General features: G+C 49.2%; 1 protein-coding gene across 1 annotated transcript in view; it reads right to left on the reverse strand.

The window, feature by feature from the left end:
• LOC123394153 (adenylate cyclase type 3-like) overlaps nucleotides 1-24,414 on the reverse strand; it is a gene marked incomplete at its 3' end in the record, with an annotated part of 36,322 nt that extends 11,908 nt beyond the window's left edge. The window contains exons 1-2 of the mRNA XM_045087866.1: nucleotides 24,314-24,414; nucleotides 22,957-23,807 (exon numbers count right to left, since the gene is read on the reverse strand). Of these exons, the coding sequence (XP_044943801.1) occupies nucleotides 22,957-23,631 (675 nt within the window). The remainder of the gene's footprint in view (nucleotides 1-22,956; nucleotides 23,808-24,313) is intronic.
• Nucleotides 24,415-27,117: the final 2,703 nt, after the last annotated feature.

Consider the following 27,117-nt stretch of genomic DNA (forward strand, 5'->3'; position numbering starts at 1 on the left):
ACGAACAACGCCACGGGACTCGCTTGTTGGGCTGATCTCTGCAGCCACCCAGCTTCCTTCCTCGTGGCCTCAAACGCTTTTCCTCCTGCGGGAGCCGCCATCAGGCTCTCCCTGGGAGACGGGCCGCTGCCACGGAGGCGGCGGGGATTTCCCGGCCTGGGAACACGCATTTTCCAGGCTTCCAAAGAGTTCTAAAAACCAACCCCCAGCTTCCTGAGAGGTTCCTGGCTTTTAACATATTTCCATTGCTTTTTCCCCACTTATCGGCCTTAGGCTTTTGACACACAAGGGTCCCGACCTGGGCTCTCTCCGGCCGGAGACAGCCAACTCTGCCCACAGGGGCTGCCGCACCTCTCCCAGCTCACCACCCGCACTCCACGCTCCCACGGCATCGTCCTCTGTGGGCCCCTGATGACTCTGTCCCCCGACACACCCCCACCCTCCCCTCCCTCCATGAAGTACCAGTCAGGGCCACTAACATGGCAGTTAGACACGGAGCTTGAATCCTGCCCCTGTCGCTGGGGGCTGGGACCTGCGCCAGTCACCGCCGCTGTGAGCTGGCTCCTTTTCTGTGAGCCGAGAATACCCTGCCCCTTTACCCACTCCGACTGGGAAGCCTTTGATGGCAGTGCCAGCAGCTGCTCCAAGCATTTTCACCGGCCCCACAGTGCTGTCCCCATACAGAGACACGAAGAACCTCAGCCATTCGTCAGCAAGCCCTTCTCCCACCCCACGACAGGAGGCAGTGTGACCCCACGGGACGAGCAGTGGCTCTGGAGCCCAACAACTCCTATTCTAGCATCTGTTCGCAGGTCCCATAAAACCACCATCTTCAACTTCCTCATGTGGAAAATGAGGTTTGCAGCTCCAATTCTATCTCCTTTCAAGAAATCTTTGCCCAGCCCAAGGTCACAAGGGTTTTTTTTCTTAAAGTTCTGTAAGTTTTACTATGATCTATTTCAAGTTAATTTTTATATTTGGGGTGAGATATGGATTATGATTTTTGCCACATGGATATCAATGATTCCAATATCATCTGTTGAAAGATTATCATTTTTCTATTGAATTACCTTGGCATTTTTATTGAATATTAACTGATTATAGATGTGCTCATTTCTGGACTTTATTTGGAATCTATCCTTGGGCTAGTACTGTACTATCTTGATTGCTATACCCTTATATCTTTTTTTTTTTAAAGATTTTATTTATTTATTTGACAGACAGAGATCACAAGTAGGCAGAGAGGCAGGCAGAGAGACTGGGGGAAGCAGGCTCCCTGCTGAGCAGAAAGCCCGATGCAGGGCTTGATCCCATGACCCTGAGATCATAACCTGAGCCGAAGGCAGAGGCTTTAACCCACTGAGCCACCCAGGTGTCCCTATAACCTTATATCTTATAAGCAGGTAGTATAAGACCTTTTTTAAAATATTGTTATCTTTCTAGCATATGTATCCATATAAATTTTTAATCTTATTAGTTTCTACAAAAACGACTGATAGGATTTTGATTTGCACTGAATTGAATCTGTAACAATTCAGAGAGAATTGACATTTTAGTATCTGTGATCTCTCCATTAATGTAGGTCTTAATTTTTTTCAGTGATATTTTTATTCTTTATTATAAAGGTCTTCACACATCTTGTTAAGTTTAGCTTTAAGTAGTTTTTGGTTTTGGATGCTACTTTAAATGGATTTTTTTTCCCAATTTTTTTTTCCAATTTCTAATTGTTGCCAGTATACAAAAAATAGACTTTTTTTTCTTTTTTTTTTTTTTTTTTAAAGAGAGACAGTGCATGAGAGCAGTGTTTAGGGGGGACAGCACAGGGAGAGAAAGAATCTTAAGCAGCCTCCATACCCAGCACGGAGCCCAACATGGGGCTTGATGACACAACCCTGAGATCATGACCTGAGCTGAAATCAAGAGTTGGAAGTTTAACTGAGCCACGCAGGCACCCCCACAAAAGATCTTTCAACACTAATCATGTAACTTCCTATTCTTTTGAGGACTCCTTAGGATTTTCTACACAGATGATCCAATCACATGAAAATACACAGTTCCATTCCTCTCCTATTTGTAGGACTGCTTTTTCTTGCTTTATTGCATTGGCTAGGACCTCATGAAAGAAGTGCTAAGAACCAATTTTCTTTCTTCTCTTGTTCCTGACCTGAGGGACAGGGCCAGCTACATAACTACTGGAAAGGGAAAAATGAAGTTTCCCTTATTCAAAAAGCAGGAAAAAAGAGCCAATGAAGGTACTAAAATACAAAGCTTTGTCCTTTCCTCCGTGGTATTTCCTTTGTCATGGTGATTTTTTATTTTTTATGCAACATTGGTCTAAGTTAAATTTAAAAAATTATTAGCATGGATTTTCACCATCTTTACATTGTACAATGCCAATTTTAAATGCAAATACAAGAGCACATGACACATATGTAGAACACTGAAATGAAACAGTGAGTAGCTCCACGTGTATAGGTTCATATGTGTATTTTATTCTTACCAAAACAGTGGAAACACTGTACAAAACTAAACTTATTTCATTTGATATGCACGCACTCTACTAACACTGTCTACTTTACCTTCAGCTGACTAATGAAGGACTGAAAAGAAAAGGGACTATGGTTTCTATCTTTCCTTCCATGCCACCAATTTCTGCGTTAAATGGTTGGCTAACACAGGGAAGCAATGTGGGTAAAAAGAGATGTTCTTAGAATGCCACTGAACTTCTTTCCACATTAGAAGCAAGTTCTAGTTTGAACAGAAAGCAAGGCCCCTCAAGGTTGTCAGGATCTCCACTTAGTTGTAGATGCAACAAAAGTTTATTTTGTACTTGTTTTGCATCTTGCTGAACTCCCAGACTCTAGGAGCTCCCCCAGAATTCATGCCATTGGAGCTCTGCAAACACTACAAGAAGATGGACCAAAGAATGGAAGACACACATACTGTGCATATTTCCTCTGTACCCAGGCATGTTCCACTGTCCCAGTAGACTTCAATGACAAAACAGAAGGTCAGAGATAACATCAAGAATTTCAAGATGGCACAAGTCATGTGCCCACAAAGCCAAGCCTGCTTAGGAGGAGAGAATTCAGATTTTCACTATTAAATAGGATGTAAGTTTTTCAGAGCTGCCTTTTTTTCAGGTCAAAGAAATTTTCTTCTGTTCCTAGTTTGCTAACGCATTTTACCATAAATGGGTGTTGAATTTTGTCAAGTACTTTTCCCACATTTATTGAAATAATCATGAATTTGCCTTTTTAGTCTAATATGCTGAATTATATCAATTGACTTTAACATGTCAAAACATTATTTTCCTTTGAAAAATCCCTAACTGGTCATTATGTGTTACTCTTTTTACATACTGGGTTTCATTTGCTAATGTTCTTTCGAAGATTTTTACACAAGAGCTATTCGCCTAGGGGCGCCTGGGTGGCTCAGTGGGTTAAGCCGCTGCCTTCGGCTCAGGTCATGATCTCAGGGTCCTGGGATCGAGTCCCGCATCGGGCTCTCTGCTCAGCAGGGCGCCTGCTCCTCCTCTCTCTCTCTCTCTCTCTCTTTCTGCCTGCCTCTCCATCTACTTGTGATTTCTCTCTGTCAAATAAATAAATAAAATTAAAAAAAAAAAAGAGCTATTCGCCTATAGTCTTCCCCCACACCACGTCTTTTTCTGGTTTTGATATCCAGGAATGCTGTCCTCATAAAAGGAGTAGGAAAATGTTCCATCCTATTTTCTGGCACAGTTTGTGTAGAATTGATATTATTCCACTCTTAATTGTTTGGTGGAATTTAGCCTTGAAGTCACATGGAACTGGAGTGCTCTTTGAAGAAGGTTTTTAAGTTCTTGCTCAATTTATTTAAATGGATATAGGACTACTCAACTTTGTAGTTTATATCTCTCCAGTAATTTGTTCAATATATCTAAGTTGTCAAATTTGTTGGCATATAGTAGTTAAAGATAATAATATTATCTTATTTTTCTATTAATGTCTGTAGGACCTAGAGTCATGTTCCCATTTCCATTTCTGGTATTTGTAATTTGTATTTGCTCTCATTTCCCTGATCATCTAACTAGAGAGTTTAGCACTATGGGTTTTTCAGAGAACCAGCTTTGGATTTCACTGTTTTTTATTATTTGTCACCATTTTCTGTTATATTTTTTTAAATTCCTTCCAACTTTTTTACTCTGGATTTTTCTTAAGGTCGGAGCATAATTTATTTTAGACCTTCTTTATTTCCCTCTTAATACTACTTTGCCTACATTGCACAAGTTTTGGTATATTTTCATTTAACTCAACATTTTCTAATGTCTCTTGTGATTTGTCTTGACCCATGGGTTCTTTAGGTATTGGTTTAATTTCTAAATACTTTTATGATTTTTTCAAGATACAATTGTTATTTCTACTTCAATCCATCATTTTTTTGTCAGAGAACATACTTTGTTGTATGCTTTTAATCAGACTTTTTTTTTAATGAACATTTCAGTGCACCTGAAAATAATGCATTTTCTGTAGATGGGTGGAAGGGTTCTATAAAACGCTTTGGGTCTAGCTGGTTGTTCAGATTGTTCAAATGTTCTATATATTTACTAATTTGCCTATTTGTTTTACCAGTAACAGAGGAATGATGTAATCGTCAAATATTATGGAATTGTCTATTCTTCCTTTTAGTTCCGTCAGTTTTTTGCTTCATGTATTTTGGAGCTTTGTTATTAGGTACATATGTATTTAGGATTATGATGAATTTTTGATGAATTGTCTCCATCATTATGAATGTCCCTCTTTGTCCCTGGTAATGTTCTAGATTCCCAAGTCCCATTGTCTTTATGTTTTGCCTAACAGAGCCAGCCAAGCCATCTTGCATTTGATTAATATTTGAATGGGATATCTTTTTTCCATCCTTTTATTACATTTAATATGGGTTACCTTATAATAGCTTTATTTTGGTTCTTGCTTTGTTATCCATCTGACAATATCTGCCTATTAAATGGAGTCGTTTACATTGCAATATATTTAATATTTTCATCGATACGGCTGAATTTCAACTATCAATATTGTCTATTTGTCTCATTTGTTCTGTTGCTTTTCTCCTCTTTTTCCTGCATCTTTTGATTTTATCATTCTCCTTTACCCTCTTTTATAGGCTTATGTGCCATACTTATTTGTTACACTTTTTTAACGGTTGCTCTGATATTTACAATACACATCACTAACTTAATAAAGTCCACTTCAAATATTCCTTTACCTAAAGTATAAGAGAATTACAATAGTCTATAGTCATGTCTCCTCTCTGGTCCCTTGTGCTATTGTTGTCCTACATCTTTCCTCTGGGTTATAAACCTCACAGAGCATTCTTCATATTTTTGCTTTAGATAGTCTTCAAAAGAGATTAAATGAGGAAAAAAAGGACTTTCATATTTTCCCACATATTTACCATTTAGTGTCTCCTCGTTCATTTGTACAGTCCAAATTTCTGTCCAGTACATTTTTCTTTTGATTGAAAATCTTTCATAAATACTTTTTGTAGTACAGTTCTGCTATTGATGAATTCTCTTTAGTTTGTCTATAAAAAAAAAGCATTTCTTGGGGTGCCTGAGTGGCTCACTCAGTTGAGTGTCTGACTCTTGGTTTCAGCTCAGGTCATGATCTCATGGGTCATGAGACTGAGCCCCATATTTTTTTTAAGATTCTATTTATTTGCCAGAGAGAGAGAGAGAGAGAGCGCAAGCGAGCACAGGCAGACAGAGCAGCAGGCAGAGGCAGAGGGAGAAGCAGGCTTCCCGCCAAGCCAGGAGCCTGATGAGGGACTTGATCCCAGGACACTGGGTTCATGACCTGAGCCAAAGGCAGCTGCTTGACCAACTGAGTCACCCAGGCGTCCCGAGACCAAACCCCATATTAGGCGCCATGCCCCGCAGGGAGTCTGCTTAAAAAGATGCTCTCTCCTTCGCCCTTCCCCGCAACTCGCACATGCTCTCTCATGTGCACACCTCTCTAAAATAAAATACATCTTTTAAAAAGTATTTTTTAAGAAAAAAATATTAATCTCTACCCCCTCTGTGGGGCCTGAACTCATGACCCTGAGATCAAGAGTCACATGCTCTCCCAACTGAGTCACCAGGCATGCCCCCCTCAAACATATTTCACCTTTACTTTCTGAAGGATATTTTTGTTGGGTATAGAATTCTAGATTGACCATTTTTATCTTTCAGTTTTGTTGTCTTTCTGCCTTAGAATAATTTCTGACCAGACATCTGCTATCATTCTTTTTTCCTCTCTATATAACATGTCTTTTCATTTTCTTTCCAGTTTTCATGAGTTTCTCCTTATTACTAGTGTTAAACATTTCAATTATGATGCACCTTGATGAGATTTTTTTTTTTTTTAAGATTTATTTGTTTGAGAAAGAGAGGACGAGAGCACCAGCAGCAGGGAGAGGCAGTGGCAGACTCTCTGCTTAGCAGGGAACCCAGTATGGGACTTGATCCCAGGACCCTGGGATCATGGCCCGAGCCAAAGGCGGCTGCTCAACCGACTGAGCCACCCTGGCGCCGATGTGATTCTCTTTAGTTTTGGTTTTTGTATCTACTTGAATTATGCTGTGCTTCTTAAAATATGGATTTACAGTTTCAGACACAACTTCAAATATTTTTTCTGTCTTCCTTCTGGGACTGGGACTGCACTGCTCCCCACGGACTACAGATTGCAGTCAAGGTCGTCTTAAATGTCTGTTCAGGTCTTCCACTTCAGATCCAAAATTACCTTCTAGTTTTCTCTCTTACTATCTTACCCAATTCTCCAAAGGATCTCTGTTAATATATGTTTATCCTCTAGACCACTGCTCACTAAAAGTTGCCTCCATCTCTTAATACAGAGCTCACAGTGGAGTTGCCCTTCATGGCCCAGCTCAGTACTGCCTCCTCCATGAGCATTCTCCCTCTCAAGATAGAAAGAAGTTGTATTCTTTGTACTCTCATAAGTCTTATGTGTCATAGCGGCACTCTGAGGGTTTCAGGACATCCTTTCAGTCAGTTTGGGGTGAGCCCCACCCTCATGCCCAGGAAAAGGAAAGGTGCTGGACCCAAATGTCTCTGTCTTGGGAGTAGAAGTAACGATTATATCAAAATGTGCCTATGAGAGACTTTCCTGAGGGAGAAGGTGAGCAACAGTATCTTACGAAGGAGTGAGTCAGGCAGAAGCTCTCCTATTTCCAAAGGGAAAAATGAGCCACACTGCAGATTAAGTCAATTATTCTGAGCCAGAGGAAATACCCGTAGAGGTATTTACTGTCAGATCAGTTTCTCTCAATACAGCCTCTCAGGAGTTGGGGAGAAAACCACGCCAGCCTCTGACTTCCTTCTTATTCAGCCAGGGGAGCAGGGGCAGGCAATCCTGTCCCAGGAAACCACACAGCTCCTGGCTCCAGATCTCAGAGGAGAGAGCCCTGGCCCCAGGACAACAAACCTTTCCCAAGATTGGGAAAACAAAAGCAAGTTTAACCATGCAACTGAGAACAATTCCCCAGCAAAAATCTAAAACCTAAGGCCACCCCAGTTTTACACTGGAAGCTCTTTCAAGGTACAGAACTCCGGACCATCCCCTCCAAGTGTGCCCACCCTAGGTCACCCACCTTTCCTTGACCGCCACCTCCTGTTCACATCTTCTTCACACAACCACACACTCAATACCCTTCCACTTGAGTAAATTCCTCATAATACCCCACTAACCCTCATGTACCCTTGTCACCCCATATCCCAATGCCCACTTACCCCTCCACCCCCAGTCCTCTGAGGCTCTCCCATCTCCACATAAGTTCCTGGAGGAGAACCACACAGGATACGCACAAACAGACCCTCCACCTTCCATTTACTGTACCTGTTACACGTCCCTGCCTTATCATATCAGCTCCCTTCTTTGAGGGGATGGAAAAGAGCCAGCTTGAGAACCAGGAGACTAGTGCTACCCAGAGGGGCCAGGACACCATCTCTCATGTGACCTCCAGGCAAGTGACCTCCCCTCTAGGGCCTCGGCATCTTCTCTCTGGAAACAGTAACCTCTCCAAGGCCGTCCCCAACCTGGCAGAAGCAACATGCGAAGCAGGGGACAGAAAGCGGAAGGAACAAGGTCCCTTTTTAGCTGCAAATTTGTAAATTTGGGCTCAGCACAATTTGTAAATTCCACTCAAGCAAAATGCAGTTTAGCACCTCTCCCTGAGGATACATTTTCTGGTTTAACATGGTTACCAATAAACGCAAAGTAACACTTGCATGTGAGCAGGGCTTGGTGGTTCACAAAGGACTTGCACTCATCGTCTCCCACCCTCCTCGCCACAACCCAGCGGGCTGGTCCCCAGCATCTCAGCAAACCTGTGAGGCCAGCGCTGCTCTGAGAGCTTTACCTACGATCACTCACGCAGAGGCTTAACATGGGCGGCACAGCCCGGGCTGAGCAACTTGACCGAGACGGCAGAGCTGATGAATGGCAGACCCAGCCCTGGAACCCCAGCATCTGGCCTTGCATTTGGCTCTTACTCATCAGGGATTCGCCCCTCTAGCCTCCTCACTCAGGGAGGAGCCAACCAACCCCTGGAACATCAAAGGGCTTGCCTCAGATGCCAGCACCCAAAGAAGACCATTTGTGGGAACACAGCTCCCATTCCCTGATGAAACAGTGATGAAACAGGCAAAGCGTGAAGAATGTCAGCACAGGCAGGAAAGGTGGGTACTGCGGGGCCCCGACTCTCCACAGTGCCCTGGGTGGCCAGCTCCCAGCTCGGGTCCCCTCCATCTGCACAAAGTGCCACCCTCTCTCTCTTCTGCCCGGCAAGTTGATTTGTGCTGATGCGGGTGCCTCTAAGTGCCCCACTCAAGACCGGGGCCGTAGCAAGTGCCGGGACTCATGGAGCACCTCACCCGCGGCCAGGGTGCTGCCGTCCACCTCCCCGACCCCTCCAGCCACCCCCCCTCAGCCCGCTGGGCTGGGCCTGCACTTCCTGCTCCGTGGGAGTCCCCCATGCTGTCATAGGGAGGCATGGAGGCTGCAGGAGCAGCTCACCACACCAGCCCGGCTCTTCCTCGGCTTAAGGAGCAGCCACAGCTGCACACGAGAGACACAACATGGACCTCGGGTGGGAACCCCTGGCTGCTGCAGGCTGCAGGTATATGTCCCCACCTTGAGAGGGAAACCGGGTGACGGAGAGGAGGAGCGAGCGGGTGGGCATTAGCGAGGAGTTAGTTTCAGTGATTTGCATAAACGTATGAATAATCTCTCAATCCTAAATGTGCATATACTCACACAAATACGCAAATTCATAGGAAGTTCTCTGGAAGTACACACACACAAAACACTTGGTAGCGGGGGCCTATGGAAAGGGGAGCAGGGGCCGGAAGTGTGGGGGGGGGGTGGCTTTCGCTATTTATAACTATTTATAGCTCCTGCCTGGGTCGAATCATTTCTTACATCAAGCACTTCACACAACACAGAAGAAAATCAATCTTCGTATCTATCGATTGATAAAAAGGGGCCCGATGTTACCAGTAGGCATCCTTGAGGGGTAACATGGGCAATATTTTCCTATACTATTTAGTCTATTCCGGGCTTTCCATAATGGGCACATTTGTTACTTTTTATATTAGACTGAAACCATAAGCAATGCAATTACCTTTTTTTTTTTTTACAGATTGAAAGTGGTTGGATTTTTGGTGATTTCAGATGATCCCACCTAATCATTCATGCATCAACATTCAACAAATATTTATGGAGGGCACCACTCTGTGCCATGCTCATATTCAGACAATTTTTTTGGTTTTAAGTAAATAAAGCAAGCTGGGTGCCCCTTGTAGGCAGGACCCCAGATTACTCATTCCTGTAGCCCCCCAGCACCTTGCACAAACATGGATCCAGAGCCATAGGTGTTTGGCTGACCAAAAAGAAGAATGACTAGCTAGATGGACCACAGATGGCCAGCAGCAGACGTGCGAATGAAATTACCCAGTCCAGGTAGTCAATATCACACGCATCATCCCTGCAGGAAACGACAGCAAAGACGGGGATGGGTCCGACTCAGGTTAACTTGGAAGTCACACTCATCTTGGCTATTCTGGCGGGTCACGGAATCAGAGAAGCAACAGAGAAAGGAGACGGCACAGGGGCGTGCAGGCTACAGAATCATGGCCAGGGGTTGTGGGCAGCCCAGGTTAGCTAACACACACCCTCCAGGCTTGAGCAGCAGTCCCCAGCTGCACGGTCCTTTGGAAGGGCTCCTCTGCCTACCCCCCCACTCCCTTAAACAGCACAGCCAGGCAGGGGAACATTCCAACAGTGTCCGCCGAGCAGGCATCCAGCAGCAGTGGGTTTTCTCTTTCTCTACATTACAGTAAATATTTGCGGAGACTATAATTCTTTCCTGAAGGTTTGATCCCTTAATTGTCCAAGAGCAGAGACCACCCTCGCCACCAAATGTTAAAGAAGAGCTGTAGAAGGATGTATGCCACTAGCACATGTGTCCTGAGACAAGGCAAGCCAGGCAGGCTCTTAGCAAGGCCGGGGGACGAGGTCTGTCAGACAGGAGCCGGTGCTCCCAGGCACCGCGTTTCGATTTGCAGGCAAAAGGTGCCCAGCATCCTGTAAGGTCCAAAACCCTCGTCTCCTGAGGACTTGTTGGAAAGGTAAGGTGGCTTCAGCTGAGAAGACTGAGGGGAGCGAGGTGGCCAAATTCAAAACACTGGAAGGGCTGCCGGACAGGAAGCAGGAGGCAGGTGCACATCTCTCTCGATATAAACTACAACTAGGAACAGACGCTCAAGAGAGGGAAGGAAGGGGCGCAGAGAGAAAGGCCAGGAGTGCAGGACAGCCCCAAAGTCCTGTGAACCAATACGCCAGAGGAGGCAAGACCATCTGTCCCTCTCAAACTTCCTGGCCTTTAGTAGCTGGCAGGATCATCTCTGGAACTCGCCTGCATTTCTGCTCCAACTTTTGGAGTGTTTTCCCCAGAGGCAGTTGTTGTTTAGTCCCAAACCTGGGTCTGTCCCACTGTTTTTTTTGGTATCATATTTACATAATTTAAATACAACCTAAATGGATAAAGTTTGAGTTTTTTAAAGAAGGCAATTGTTTCTAAGGAAAGTAAAGTGAATATTTTGGAAAATTTTGAGTGAGCAGCTAGAAGAAACTGCTGATAAATTAGAAGTGAGCAAGATACCAGCAAAAATTTGACCAAAAAAAGATCCTAAAAATCTAAAACTCTGGGACAACCTGGGTGGCTCAGTCTGTTAAGCGTGTGTGCCTTCATCTCAGGTCATGATTCCAGGGTCCTGGGTCAGCAGGCACCTGCTTCTTCCTCTGCCTGACACTCCCCTGCTTCTGTACTCTCTCTGACAAAGTCTTAAGAAAAAAAAAATACTCTAAAATTCTGTATCTGGATTATTTCCAACTGACCCTCAATCCTCTCTCTTAAGGAAACTGGAAGTTACAGATGACTTACCCTCGCTCTAAGGAACATTAGCTGGACGGAAAGGAAAGATCTTCCCCTCAACAAAAGACGAACAAGCGATGATACAGCTAAATGTATTCAATTAAAATAATGTTAAATACATATAAATGTATCTGCATACATACAATTGCTTTGCGATCTCTGGATTCTACTGACTTTTTAAAAAATTCTACCTCATTGCATTCTTCTTTACAATCGGCAAGTGTGTATTTTGAGGAGTGTTGACAAATACAAACAGCTATGGGACTCCATCCACAATCACGACCCGGAACATTTTTTTTTCACTCCAGAATGTTCCATCAGGGTCCATCCAAGTCTGCGCCCTCACCCCACAAACAGTCCTGCTGAGGTAGTGTGTCTCCTACCATGCCATATTGAGGTCATCTGTTGACCCCCAGCCATCCAGCCTGGGCTTTTACTCCTGTCACATACAGTGGAATTTACTCTCTCGGTGTATAGTCTATGTGCTTTGGCACACAGTTGTGTGGCCACTATCACTGGAACTTTGCACACTCACTGGCCAGCGACCCACCCCTATTTCATCAGGCAAGAGCACTTTCACTACATTTGGATCTAGAAGACTTGAGATGAGCCTACACTGCATTTTCAGTGCATGGTCCTGGGCATTCGTCTACCCCCATGCCCCTCTGCCCTCTTCTCTTCCAGAAACAAGAATATCAACTCAGAGTAGGTATGAGGACTAAAGACATTCAGCAGATTAAGAAGTACTCTAAAGATCTATGTAAATGTCCTTTGGAACTAGTTTTGAACAGCGTCTTCAGACCAATTAGGCTGTTGGTAAAGAAAGGGAGCTCCCCCGCCCCAGAAAAAAGGAAGCAAAGACTAGAGAATGGATTGGGGCATCCACAGCCTGTGTGTTGGACCATAAGCCCCACAACTCTTTCCACCCCAAGTCCAGTGAGAAGTCTTAGGCGGTATGTGTCACTAATACTGGTGGAGAGGAGCATAGCAAGGCCACCCAGGATCAGGCAGGATGTCCCCCAGCCCCCAGGGTCCCCTTTATTCCCAATAAAGAAACCAAGCACCACATGGCTCAAGTGATTTGACCCCAGGAGAATACATTTGATATGACTCCATCCAAATCTGTTCTGGAGACTTTCTTCACCCACGCATGACCTACTCTTAATTCAGTCCTCTCCAAATAGGGAAAGATACTAAATGAAAGGCCAATGCTGTGAGGCAAATCCAAAAACAAAAACAAAAACCCCCCCGCATCAAAAGTACAGAATTTAAAAAAAAGTACAGAATTCTTTGTCCTCATGGGAAACCTCAGCTGAAAACACATTCCCTCTAACATTTACAAGGCAACAACAACAATGACAACAAAATGGTGGCCGAGCTCCCCTCCCCTCCCAGAAAGGGGGTTAAGTGTCCAGTGACCAACCAAGATGCCCTCTAGACATCTGGAACATGGCTGCTGCTCTTCTCTCCCCTGGGACTGGCCCAAGCTGCTCGAAATTCCTCTCTATCAGAGCCAGGAACAAGGCCAGCCCCAGCCGGAGCAACAAGCATGGCTAGCACTGGCAGTGAACCAGCCCTGTGCTGGAAGGCCACGGACACTGGTCACAGAGATAGATGCTGGACAGACAGATTAAATGATGTACCGAAGAGCTCACAGCTGGTAAGCTGGGGAACCAGGAGGTACTCAGAGTCAAAGGTGGGAAGCCAGTTGCCTTTACAGATTCCCAAAGCAGCAAGCTCATGGGCAGGCCAGGCTCCCAAGGCCCCTGTACCAGTTTATAACCGTAGAGGTCAGCTGGAGACCAGAGGCTACAGAAAGGAGAGAAAACGCTCCCTAAAATGGCCAGGCTACACTGGATCCTTCCTGAAATAAAGAGGCAGGGTCCCAGATTTGTTCCCAGAGGTGGGCAGTATAATTTACCATCCCAATTTTTGGGGTGGGAGGAGGGTAGTGTTTTCCAGAGTGCTCATGAAGGATCAACTACAATCACATGTAGGAGTTCAGGAAAAGAGCTGAAGAGGGCATCGTGCCCCTTTGCCAGCCATCAGAGGGAGGCTGTGTCTAATGGCGTCATCCAATACTGGGAAACAGGCCGTAAGGATAGCAGGAGCAGAAGGAACAGCTCCCAGCCCCAGCCTGAGAGGATGACCCACCCTCAGCAGCACTGGATGCCCTGTGCTCAGATTCCCCTTCAGGAAATTATGGATTTGTTTTTTTAGGAATTGGCAGTCAATTTGTACGAAAAAACAGACATGCATAGTATTCTCCTCCTCAGGAGGATGGCAAGGTCCATCTATCATCATCACGCTGGTGAGTAAGCCTTGGGCTGATCAGTCAGTCTCTTCAGAATCTGGCCAGTAGGGATCAGTTTACCCAGGGCCCAGTCCCACTGAGTGGGAAACAGCCTTCCAGAAGCAGTCCAGAAGCTCATCTAGAGCCAAGCAGAGAAATGGGAGAGGCAGCTGCCTGGCCTTATGCTGCCAGATCTCACTTAGCTGGACCCAAGTTACACTGCATAGGGAGCAGTCTTGAAAGGACATGGGAACAAGAAACCACAACCATGGAAATCTTGTAAAGGTTCAAATCCAGTTGCTTACTTTTGGGGTTTTGAATGGGGGTAAAGGGTGGGGTGGGATTTTTTCTTAAACATGTCATTTTTGGTTTTGTTTACAATAAAGAAAGTGTTCTTGAAGAGAGGAAAGGAAAAAAGAAAAGCCTACGTTATTAATCAAAGGAAATTTCTTCACAACCACAAAGAGGAAATTTTGCTGGAAGAAATGGCTAAAAACCTAAACAGAGAAAGGAAGACACGTCAGACAGAAAATGGCCAGGAGGGAGCTCAAATAGTCCAACTTTATACCTAAAGGAACTAAAAAAGAAGAAGAACAAAAGCCCCAAAGTGAGTAGAAGGAAGAAAATCATGAAGATCAGAACAGAAATAAATGACAGAGACTGAAAAACAAAAATCAATGAAACTCAAAAAACTGGTTCTTTCAAAAGTTTAACAAAATTTATATACCCTTAGCCAGACTCTTCAAGGAAAAAAGAGAAAGGACCCAAATAAAATCAGAAACAAAAGTCATAAATGATTCCACAGAAAGAGAAAGGATTGTAAGAGAACACCCGGGGAAAATTATACGCCAACAAATTGGCCAACCTAGAAGAAATGGATAAATTCCTAGAAATATACAGCCTTCCAAAACTAAGTCAGGAAAAAATAGAAAACCTGAACAGATTGCTAGTAACAAAATTGAATCAATAATCAGAAAACGACCAAAAAATAAAAATCCAGGACCAGATGGATTCACAGGAGAATTCTACTGAACATTTTAAGAAGAGCAAGTACCTACTTTCCTTAAACTATTCCAAAAAAATAGAAAAGGAATGAAAGCTTCTAAATATATTCTTATTCTATGAGGCCAGCATTACCCTGATGCCAAAACCAGCCAAAGACACAACAAGGAAAGAACTACAGGCCATTATCCCTGATGAGCATAGATGCAAAAATCCTTAACAAAAATATGAGCAAACCACATTCAACCATACACCGGAAAAAAATCATCTTTCACAATCAAGTGAAATTTTATTCTAGAGATCCAAGGATGGCTCAATATTTGCAAATCAATCAACACAATATACCACATCAACAAAATGAAGGATAAAAATCATATAATCATTTCAATAGATGCAGAAAAAATATTTGACAAAATTCAACAACTGTTCACAATACTCTCAGAGTGGGTTCAGAGGGAACATACGTCAAGGTAATAAATGCCATACATGAAGAATGCATAGCCAACACGCTACTCAATAGTGAAAAACTGAGACCTTTTCTTCTACAATCAGGAACACCACAAAGATGTCTACTCTTGCCACTTTTATTCGACATAGTACCAGAAGTCCTAGCCATCGTAATCAGACAAGAAAAAGAAATGAGGCATCCATATTGGTAAGCAAGAAAAATTATAGAGGACACAAAACAATACATAACCAGGGACCTCAGTAGGAAGCGGGGAGGGGCATGGATGCTCTGTGCTGGGGACTCCTCCTCTGACTATTCCCTAGAGCTAAGTCCTAGGCCCCCCTCTTCTCTCTTGATTCTACACACTTTTCTTGGACAAAACTCACCCTCCCCCATGGAGATGGGTGCCATTTAAATGCTGATGATTCCCAAATCTGGAACTCTAAATGTCTCTAAGCTCCAGATCTTGAATATAGGGCCTAGTGTTCAATAATTACCCACTGAATAAGCTGATAATTCTACGTGGATGTCCCATGGGCACCTCAAACTGAACTCATCTTCTCCAGCCTGTTTCCATATTGCTGGATGGCCCCCATGGCATCATGCCCGTATGACCTCAACAGTCTTGTAATCAATCAATCTTGGCCTCACCCAAGTCCATCAAAATGACTCTTCAGAATGTAAATCAGACTCCATCTGCCCCTACTTAAATTCCTTTGATGGACCTCACCACTGTAGGAACAAAGCCCAAATCTGACTTCTCTACACCTTGTCTCTCCAGCTCCTGTAACCCACTTATGTTCCTGTCACATAATGATGCTCACCAGTCCCAATCAAGAGCAAAACTCCTATGACTCTGCCTGGAAAGCCCCATTCCTATTATTCCCCCTGGAAAACTCCTACTCATCCTTCAAAACCCAGATCAATGGCCAGCTCCTTAAGAAGCCTTCTTTTTGCCTAGGTAGGTCCTCACTAACAGGACTTGTACCAAGAGGAAAGCTTCTAGAGGGAAGGAGCTTCTAAAGGGAAGGAGCCAAGTTTTCCTCTCCGTACACTCTCACTAGATCACTGCTTGCAGTCCTGATGAAATATCTGAGAGGTGGTGGAAGGAATGAAGTTTCTCCTTAAACTACAGGAATAGCAGAGGAGGTGAGATGGTAAGAGGTCTAACTCGGCTTAGCCATTCTTCTGTATGATCTCACACAAATCACATTTTTGTCCAAAGAGGAGATTAGAATTAAGCCAACAGGATCTAGGACTCATTTTGGGGGCTCCTAAGAACCCTCCTTTGTTGCTGCTTTTCTCCTCAAACAAGCAGCAAGGGAGTATGAATCAGCACCCCCTGAAAGGTAATATAAATCTTGCTTTTAAAAATTCTCAAATCACTTGGATTAGCACTAAAACATTCCCATCTTGGATCGAACCAAAAATTTATCAAACTCTTCACGAGATGATAAGGAAGGAAACAAATGTAAAAGCAAAGCAGGAATGTATGTATTCAACATTTACAGAGTGACAGTCACAACTGAGGCACCACAAAGAGCTGAAAAGGAATTCAATCATTCTTAACATCTCCTTGAAATAAATGACAACCTGCTAAGACAGACGAATCCAACATGTTTCTGAAGCACGTACCTGAGCAAACTCCCACCTTCTGGGAAAAGAAGACAAACATCAGAGCCAGGCTGCCAATCTAGCCGATGCATGGACCAGGGCTGGAGGCAGGGACAGCTTCCCCAGGAACTGGCACAGAGCCCTGGACAGAGCGGGTCTGCATGTTTGACTAGAGAACGAAGTCTTCTCAAAAACATAAGGCAAGCCATAGCCCATGCAGATGAACTATGAGCCACTGTCTCTCTATGTGCAATGCAGTTTCTGGAACTTTCTGAAAATCTTAGAAATGATGAATTTCACAGAGAAGCAATGCCTTAAAGTTCTATACACCCTGCCTGGATCACATCTCTAACTCTGGAAGCAACCTGTGATCACATGGTATTTTTTTTAACCCCCCCCCCAAGACTCATGGATTTCTTTCATCCCTTCTCCCAGCACACCCCCTGTGCCCCCCTGGTTTGTGGGCAGCCTCAGAAGATGCCTGGCCTCTATCCCTTCCCTCCCGATATAAACATGCCACTCTCACATCAAGGGGTAGAATCCGTTTTTCCCTTATCTTGCATCCGGCTTAGCCTTGTGACCTGCTTTGACCACGATGACTAGTCTAGCCTCTAAAACATTCTAGTAGCTTCCATGTTCTCTCAGGGACCACCACACCTGTGAGGAAGCCCTAGTGGAACACACAGAGAAGTCACGTGAGGGAGCTCCGAGGCTCCGGACACGCAAGGCTTCCTAGAGCGTTCCAGGACAGCATTCTCCTGGATGCCGAAGGCTGAGGGCCAGAGTCAAGACAGTGACCCCAGTCGGTGCTCGGAAACAGAAAAACTGCCCTGCTGAGCACAGCCGACCCAGGGACTCATGAGACAGTAGGCTCTCGTGTTGAGACTATCACAGAAAGGGTAAGAGAAACACATAGTCCGTGAGCACATACGTGTGCGGGAAGGCCACTGAGAAAAGGGCCGCCCCACACTGAATTTCCTAGAGAACCAAAATATTCAAACAAGTCTTTACCCAATTCTGACCCAAAAATGTTTTCAGAGAGCAATACCGCGCCCCATCTTACACGAGATGTAATTCAGCGTTTTCCGGATGAGCGAGTCAGCCTGGCACACATCAGTTAGACACGGTCCCGGAGCACAGCAAAGGCTCCAGCAGCCACAGAAGTGCACAGGCTCTTGGCTGCAACCCTCATTGGCCCCCCCAGACCACAGTGCTCTTGACCCACAGCGCCATGCCTGCCCCCAGAAACACCTCCTCCTCCACGTTGCTCCTTGGAAGGATTGTGAGTTAAGGAACCAAGAATCCTATCCCGACTGGAACAGGGCTGAGGATAGCTAATCCAAGAGGTTCTTTTAGGACTGCAGAAGACAAGGAACACTGTAATCCCACCGACCTGAGTTTGAATCCTGCTCCGCCACCGGCTAGCTATATGGCCTTGGACAAGTCACGTCACTCATCATGCATTTTGGTTTCCCTGTCTGTAAAATGAAAATGATATCCACCTCCTGCTGGGAGCTCCTCGACAGAAACCCAGGTGGAGCTCAGTAAATGAGGGCACCTGTGTATACTCCACGTCCATAGGCCTGGCCCTGAACGTGGGCGTGAGCCCTGAGCACACACATCCAAGTGTCGGTCTGGATGACACCCACGGACGCCTACCCCCAAGAGTGCATATCAAGAAAGGACAGGGGAGGGAGGTTGGCGGGGAAGGTCCGAATATTTATGCAGGCTTGGAGCACCCTAGTGGGATTTACTGACCAAGAAACTGCAGGATGAGCGTCACCTTGGAGTCCCGGCAAGTCCATCTCAAGGGGCTTTCAGGCAGGCTGTGAGGCAGACCAAGCCTGGGTGTGCGTGTATGTGTACACACATATGGATGGACGTACAACATGTACCTGCCCACAAGGCGGGCCTGGCGGGGGGGCAAAGGGAGACCGCAGCACGGACACTGGTGTCTAATCTAGCCTGCTGCTACCCAGCTACCCACCAGCAGCCCAGCCCCGGGCTCTGGTTTCCTCTCCAGGGAAGCCCACTAAGGATAAAGCACAGATTTAAAATAAACACGAGGGATTGGACACTCACGGCTAAAGCTCTGAGAGGCAATGCAGCCAGCAAAAGGCAGGGCCCACCGCACGTGCAGGACAAGGACATACTGGAAAAGCTGTTTTTTCCACATAGAGAAGGACCCAAAGAGGCCACAGAGAAATGCAACCCAGGACAGGACTGAGGGGGGTGACGTGCTGCAAAGGTGTTTATGTGTTCGTTAATTGACTGTTCTTTCACAGTTGGATTTCTATACCTCCCCGTCCCCTTCGAGGCCTTTCCTTATTATTCAGATGCCTAAAACCTGCCCACCTGCACACTCTGAGGGGTGGGGGCAGTGGATGGCCGTTTCTGTCCCGCTCTGGGACGGTGGCAGAGCTGATCCGGGGTTGGCCTTCCTGCCCGTCCCCCCCACATTGCCTGCACCCATCTCTTACCTTGATGCCTCTGGTGGTTCAGGCCATACGGAGAGAAAGAGGCCTTCAGGGAAGCCCCGGGATCCATCCTGCCCACCCCCTGCACCCACTTTCTCACTCCCCAGTGACCCTCCCCAGTTACCCGGCCCCCTCCATCCCTCAACCTCCCTGGGCGTCGGTTTTCCTCATCAGTCAAATGGAGCTGGTAACCATCCAGGATTGAATGGGAGGATGTGCATAGAACCCTAAACTCCAGCCCGCCAATGAAGGCATCTGGAAGCATCAGCCCTTCCACAACACCCCTACTGTAGCTGCCTCCAGCCCCTTGGAGCCGAACATTCCTTCACAGGGTGAACAGTGAATGGTCTAGGTCATGGTATGGGTGGCGGGAATTACACATCCACGGCTCTGTCATGTTCTAATTTGTAAGGAAAGGTCTTAACAGGCTATTAATTCCAAGAGGAAATTTTTTGCTTCCAAATAACCTTTCTGCTATGAAATAAAGCAACAAGTGATTTTGTAAATGTTGTTCCTTGTCCCCTAACCTGTCACAGACTCTTTGCTCTAACACCCCCATCAGATGCTAATAGGTCCTGAATGCATCAAGGTCTCAGGAATGGTCGCTGGTCTCAGGAATGCCCCCCCATCACCGTGGCTGTATTTTCTGCCCTTCCCCCCTCCCCATCTTCACCCACTGGCTGCTGCCTGGTCCTGCCCTTGACCCCCTCCTGCTCCAACACATCACGTGGGGTGGTGCAGGGCAGCAGAAGGCAAGTTGTGCCATAAGAGACCTAGTGGTGCCAGGACTGAGGCCAGGAAAGGGATGTAGAGAAACCCTGCCAGCCACAGCTCAGGCTCCCCTCCACCCCAGTGCCTGACTGTGATTATCGGATTCCTGTTAGTCGCAACCCTGCAGGTTAAGGCCCATCCCTCTTGCCCAGTAATATTACTTCACAAATAAAGTCCCAGCAACACCCCACCCGACAGCCAGATTTCACCTGCTCTTCCTATCGGAACCCCAACCTGCTTGCCTCCCATGAGAAGAGCCAGGGGCCGGCTGCATGACTTGCCTGGGACATGTGGGCTACTGTGAGGACTCCCCCCCCCATCCCTCTGTCGATCCCCAGCCCCCATGAGAGCAGAGCATAGGTTTGAGAGATTAAAGGGTGCAGAGAAGGCAGAAGCAACAGAAGCATTCTCAAAGCCCCCAAATCCAGGGTCTGCTTCTAACCATGAAACTTAGTTCACACTCCCCCGCCCCACAGGCCCAGAAGGGAATTCCTGGCCAGAACCAACAGGTGATGGGCAAAGAAAAAGAAGACGGGAGGCTGCAGGTAAGAGACAGAAAAGCAAGGAGGGGCAGGAGGTCTGGAGTGCGTGCCTGGTGTCCCTCTGGCTGGGCATCCAGCTCCCCCAGCCTCACATCCCTGCCCCGCAGCCCCTGGGCCAACCTACCCTTGATGGTTGTCCCATCCCAGGAGGTAAGCTGGGCCCACCAGGGCCGCCGGCAGGTGAGTGTCGCTTCACTCCACAGCTGGAGGACAGCTGGATGCAGTGTCCTCACAACACACACACACACACACACACCTGGGCTGTTTCCACCCCATCCAGAAATACTGAAGGCGGCAATTCTGTGACTTAAGGAAAACTTTGGCGAGTGAGCCTGGGAACCCAGGCACCTTTTAAAAAGTCACAGGAGTTCCAAACAAGTGACTCAAACTTCTGGAACACAGCCTACTGAAAGCCGGGGCCTCTTGCATTCTATCTCAGGCTCCCAAATGGACCTCGAGAGCCACCTCCTCCTTCCCCACCATCCCCCAAAGCCACAAGGAGGGCCCTGCCTCCACGTCAAGGCCATGCTCTCCTGGGATGCTAACGTGGTTATCTTCTATTTACTTATTTCTTTTCCTGTTTCTTAATCTTTTCGGGTTTTTGTCTCCTCTTAATAGTGCCCAAAGGATACCAGCAATCCTGGGTTTAGCATCTGAGGCTCCAAAGGATGGAATTTTTGCTTTGCTTCCTTAACGGACAATGAAGCATGTGGGAGACTCATGGTTCAGGGGCTCCAGCAGAGAGGAAAATGCCCGCAGCAGCTAGGAACGGTTCAGTGTCAGATCACAGACCCCAAATGCTGCCATGTCCACCTGCCTGTCTGCCCCAGTCTGTGCTGCCTACTGATTCCAAGCAGCAGGGCTGCCACATTCTTACCCAGACAGCTCCCAGCAGGGCCCTTGACTGGCAGAAGCACAGGCTGAAGCCGACCGACCCAGAAGTGGAGACAGCGACGGCAGACCCAGGTCGTCACTTTATGTGAACGGGGTGTTCGGAGAAAAACAAAGGACCTGTTGCTGTACCCACAGGGTTCAGATGCTGCCCCAGCCCAGGGCTAGGCTTCTGCAGAACGAGAGCACAGAGCTTCCCGAGTGAGCACAGTGTGTGAGCCAGAATGGAGGAACAGGAAGAATTTGGGTCCAAGGACCCAGAAAAAGTCAAAACTGCAAACTTGTGTTTTCCCTCTAACCGAGGGGGAGGCGATGGGGCAAGCCCCACAGGGTTCTTGCGTCAACGCCCCACAGTCCCACGGGGCCCCTGGAGACTCAGCCCTCAAGTGCAAAAGACCAGGATGATGGCTTTGGCCGAGATGCAGCCAGCATCACAATAAAGTAGGAAGATCACTGAAACTGGAAGTGAGAAATGGACGCTCCGGGCACATGACTACTGTACCGACCGATGGGCCTTAGGCAGGTCACTTCCCATCTCGTGCATAAAGGAGGTAGCAGGATGATGGAATTTATTAAGCCCCCCCCCCCCAGACTCCTCCCAATGGGTTACCAGATAAACACGGAGGCTGAGAATGGCATCTCCCAGTCTCTACAGCCCCGCAGCACCTCCAGGCTCTTGGGTCCTGGGCAGAGCACGGGGCTCTTAATTAAGCTGAGGCCAAAATTCCACCCCTTCCAGCAAAACACGTCCTCAAAGAACTAGCAGACCTTTCACCGCTGTGGCCAGCACGACTGTCCCTGTTTGTGTCCCCACACCACACCTCACGTCATCTAAGTAATCCCCACACCCTGAGCTCCCTGCGGCACAAGCAGGATCTAGGGCCATCACACCTTCAGGTCTCCTAGTGTGTCTTCACCCACATTCCCTCTGATCTTGGAAATGAGCACTAGGACAGACAGACAGCCCCCACTTGACAGAGAATCACTGCATCTGCACGAGTTAGACAGCTGCTGAAGCTAACCCGTGACAGGCTAGAGATCAGAAGCCAAGGGAGCTCCTTTCCCCACAAGAGGTCTTTCTGGAGGGATCAAGGGCAGGGACTGGCTGGGACATGGCTGAAAACTACCGCCCCAGGACCAGGCCTCATAGGCCTTCCTGCCACCCACTGGGCAGGACACCAGTGACACAGTGGCCCTGAGGCCCAATGTCCGGACATCCTCCACTCCCTCAGGCCCAGCACAGAAAGCTCTAGCGCCAAGCCCAGGGGCTGCGGGAGAGACGGTCTTCCTGCACAAGCAGCTGAGATCCCCAGAAGCACGTACCCACCCCAAAGCATGTTGACTCGAAGGCCAAGAAAACAGTGCCATCCCACCCCGGAAACTGTGGCCACTCTGGATGAGAGCTGGCGGGAAGGGAAGCCCCAGGGCGGGACCCGAGGCAGGACTCACCTCCCTCAGCAAGTGCGTGCCCTTCAGGCCATCCTGCTGCTGCTGGGCCACGGTGACCCCCAAGACGAGTGTGTGCACGACACAGGAGACCACGGAGATGATGACGATGGGGCTGAGGCTGAGCGGCAGCGTGATGAAGAAGGAGAATACGAAGAAGGCCTGCCAGCCCACGGTGTCGCTGGCCGCATGGGCTCCCGAAAAGTTCAGGCCCAGGTAGGAGAAAATCTGCGCGGTGATCAGCAGCCACAGCAGGTAGGGCACCACTTTCCGGGTGACCCGGTCCGGAAGCAGCCCCTTTTTGCAGAGCACGAAGAGGAGGAGGTCCAACAGCAGTCCCATGGCGGCCACGAGGAGGGGAGCCAGCTTGTCGCTGGAGAAGACCACGGTGCACATCACCACCACGTAGCAGTCAAAGAGGGCCGCGAACACCACCAGCACCAGCAGGGTCTCGTGGCGCTGCCGTTTGAAGTAGGTCTGATACAAGTTCTCCAAGGACTCGGGCACGAAGGTCAGCCGCATGAACCGAGGCAGGCAGAGGCATGATCCCGAGTTCCGGACCGAAATTTCGTGGGTCCGGCCCACCCCGCGGTCGGGGTCAGAGGGCAAGCTGACCGAGTACTCCGCGGAGTACTCGGCCGAGTACTCAGGCTCGGAGAAGCCCTGGTTCCTCGGCATCCTGGCTGCGGGCTGCTTCTACTGGCCCAGGAGAAAGGGACCGGGAACGGCGGGAGGGCTCCGGACTGGGCCACCTACCAGGGCTCTCGGAGAGCTGGGGCAAACAGAGGGCCAGCCACCTCCCGCAGCAACGCACCGCAGACCTCCAGGGCACAGGTAGCGCGGGTCATCTGGAACTTAGAAGGACATGGCTAAGTAGAAACACCTCTGCTTTCCTGCCTGGGGTTCCGCACGACCCACCCCACCCCTCCTGAGAGGATCGCTGCGCACGACGCTCCAGGACCAGGGCCTTCTCCAGCCACCCCCACACTCAGGCCACCGCCCGGCCACACACACACACACACACACACACACACACTCACACTCACTCCTGTCCTCGTGGAACAGCTTCTTGTCCCCGGCTGGCCAAAAGGCCTGGCCACCTCTCCACCCCTCACACTCCGGGTCCGTCTCTGTGTCATCTCTGCTCCCTCAGTCCCTCACTTCCTCACCTAAAACGCCGCCAGGCCCAAGCCTTAGAAGCGGGAGATAAAACGTGCCCGAGAGCAGCTGGAACCATCCTCGGGATTCCCGAATCTTCCTTCTGTTTACTTCCTTTTCCCACCCGACCCCTGGAGGCCCCGAGCTCTCCACCTCGGGGCACTACCTGCCCTCCGGAAGGCTGGCCTGCCCCTGCGTTTACCTGTGCGGGAACTCGGGAGCCGCGTGCTTCGGCCGGTCCCTGCGCGGGCTGCGGGGCTGGGTCACGCGTGTGGCGGGCGGGGACAGGAGGGCTCAGGGCGCCCGGGGGACCGCGCCGCCCCGCCAGCGCCCGGGTCCCCGGTCCCCCGCCGGAGCGCGAGCACCCCCCCAACCCCCCGCCGTCAGGCCCGGGATCCGGCAGGGGGAGGCGCGGGGCTGCCCCTCAGCATCCGCGGGTGCCCGGCGGGCAGGAGGAAGGAGGCGGCGGGGGGCTGGGAAACCGGGGGGCGCCCGCCCCTGGGGCTGCGGCTCGCGGCGCGGTCGGACCCCTCCCTCTCGCCCCCCGCGCTGGCGGCGGGCGGTGGCGGCGGCGCGGCTAGGGGCGCGCCCGGGGCCCTCCCGGGCGGGAGCGCGGGCCGAGGCCGGGGCAGCCCGCCAGCATCCTCCGGGCCGCCCGCGCGCCGAGCCGAGCCAGCCGAGTCCGGGCGCGGCGCGCTGCACTGTGAGTCCCCGCGCGGCGCCGGCGGCTCCCGGGCCACGCGCGCTCCAGGCCCCGGGAGGCGGGCGGCGCCCCTCCCTCCCCGCAGTCGCCGCCCTCTCGGCGAGCGCGTCCGGGAGTTGGGGGGTGGGGGGAGCGCCCCGCTCCAGCCGCGCGGCCGGCGGGGGGAAGGAGAAGGGCGCGGAGGAGAGCGGGGGCGAGGGGCCGAGGCGCCGGTGTCCCCGCGCTCTGACCCGGGGCGGCGAGCAGGCGGCGGCCGCTCGGTGGAGGCGCCGCGGTGGGCGGTGGGCAGGAAGGATGGGCGACCCGACACCTAGCTCCGCGGCAGGCCGGGTCTCTGGAGAAGGGAGCCCGGGCCGTGTCCTCCCGCCTCCCGCAGGTGAGGCGCGCTCGCGGCACCCCCGCCGCCGCCTCCTTCGCCGCGATTTCCTCCTGGGCCTGGAGATGAGAGGCCGGGGTTGAGGTTTGGGGACGCCTGCCCCGCCGGGCGCGCCGGGCCTAAGTGTCCCCGCCCACCCTGGCAGCCCCAGCCTTCTGCAGAGGGGCCCGCAGCCGAGCTCCGTTCGAGAAGGAAGAGGGGAGGAGTGGCCCGCTGGGCACCTGGCACGTGGAATGCCAGAGACCTGGCTTCAGAAAGATCTCCCGTGCGCATTCCACCTGGGATGGGTTTGAATTTACGAACACCCTATAAAAACCCAAATGCTCCTGTGAATGGTTAAGCCTATTAATCTCTTACACCTTAGTATAAATTCCTTTCCTTGGCAGGGCGCCTGGATGGCTCAGTGAGTTAAGCCTCTGCCTTCAGCTGTGGTCATGATCTCAGGGTCTGGGATCGGGCTCTCTGTTCAGCGGGGAGCCTGCTTCCCTCTCTCTCTGCTTGCCTGTCTGCCTGCTTGTGATCTCTCTCTGTGTGTCAAATAAATAAAATCTAAAAAAAAAAAATTCCTTTCCTTGGCTTTGCTAGAACCTTGCCAAGCGCCACTACAGGCCACAGGCTTTAAGAATTAAGGGAAAGGGGAACAAAGCATGGGGGGCGGGGGGGGGGGTTTGCTGAGGACAGCCAGCAGCATCAGGGAGAGCAGAAGACACGGATCAGAAAGGAGAGAAAACTCAGCCATCCAGGTCCTGGAAAGAGTGATCCCTTTCCAGAGCCTCAATTAACTCAGCCCTCAGAAGAAGATTCATCAGGGAATGGATCCTATCACAGCTGTTTCTCTCCGTCCCTCATGCTAATTCTGAAATGCAGCCAACATCAGTCCAAACTTGTCAGGGCTCTGATTACCAAGGTTGGGGGGGTGTCAGCTCAAACTTAGGAGAAACATAATTTGAATAAAACACCTTTTCCCATTGTTTTCTTTTGTTTGGAGTCCCAGTGTTTTTTATTTTGAATTGTTGCGTGCAGTTAAAGGAGGCATGGTTTTTATGTTTAACAAAGAGACAGGTGTTAATAAAAGAGGATGACGTTTAGGCCTCGATTGGGGGATGCATTTGATGTCATGGGCACTGGGTGTTGTATGAAACGGATGACTCATTACACTCTACTCCTGAAACTAATAATACACTATATGTTAACTAAATTGAATTTAAATTAAAAAAATACTGTTTGGGTCTGCGTTGGCACAAAGGACACCTCCCCCTTCCTGGTACATGGGACTACCCTTGGAGTTCTCCTGTGCGGCTCCCTACTCGGCAAGACCATGCCCGGCTCCTGGGCCGTGTGTGTTCCTTGCTGGGTTTTTGCCCTTGTGCCTCAGCCTCAGCTCCAAACTCCCCTAGGGAAGGGAGAGGATTCCACACAGTTGTCTCTGATTAAAAAAAAAAAACACACACACACAAAAACCCAGTCTCCTGACGGTCCTGCCCTAAGGCTCTCCTACACTGCTCCAACTCCCTGACCATCCCTACTCTTCCTCTCTTTGTTGTGGGCAGCTCTTCAGCAGCTGAACCAGGCATCAGGGAAGGCCAGAGATGCCCCCCCACTCCCAGCCCCTGCCCTCAGGATGCCTGCTGGCTCTGAGCACCAGATCCCCCAACAAGACAGACCCTGGGCGTGGGCGGCAATCAGAGGCGACCTGACACTGGGCCTTTTGGGACTTGTCCTGAAAGGGGCACCCTCAGAGGCCTGGAGCCTCCTGACAAAGACTGACAACCTCCCTACCACCGCTTGGCATTCTGGGTAATGGGTGCAGCCCTTCCCTGTGGATATGGGAAGCTCCGTGGACCTCGCTAAGAGTCAGAGGCAACTGAGTGAATATTCCAGAGCAAGCAAGCTGCTTGAGGTGCTGTGCACAGAGACTGGGGAAAAC

The sequence above is a fragment of the Mustela putorius genome, unplaced genomic scaffold (assembly GCF_011764305.1).
Source record: "Mustela putorius furo isolate JIRA1106 unplaced genomic scaffold, ASM1176430v1.1 tig00001570_pilon_pilon_pilon, whole genome shotgun sequence".
Lineage (NCBI taxonomy): Eukaryota > Metazoa > Chordata > Mammalia > Carnivora > Mustelidae > Mustela > Mustela putorius.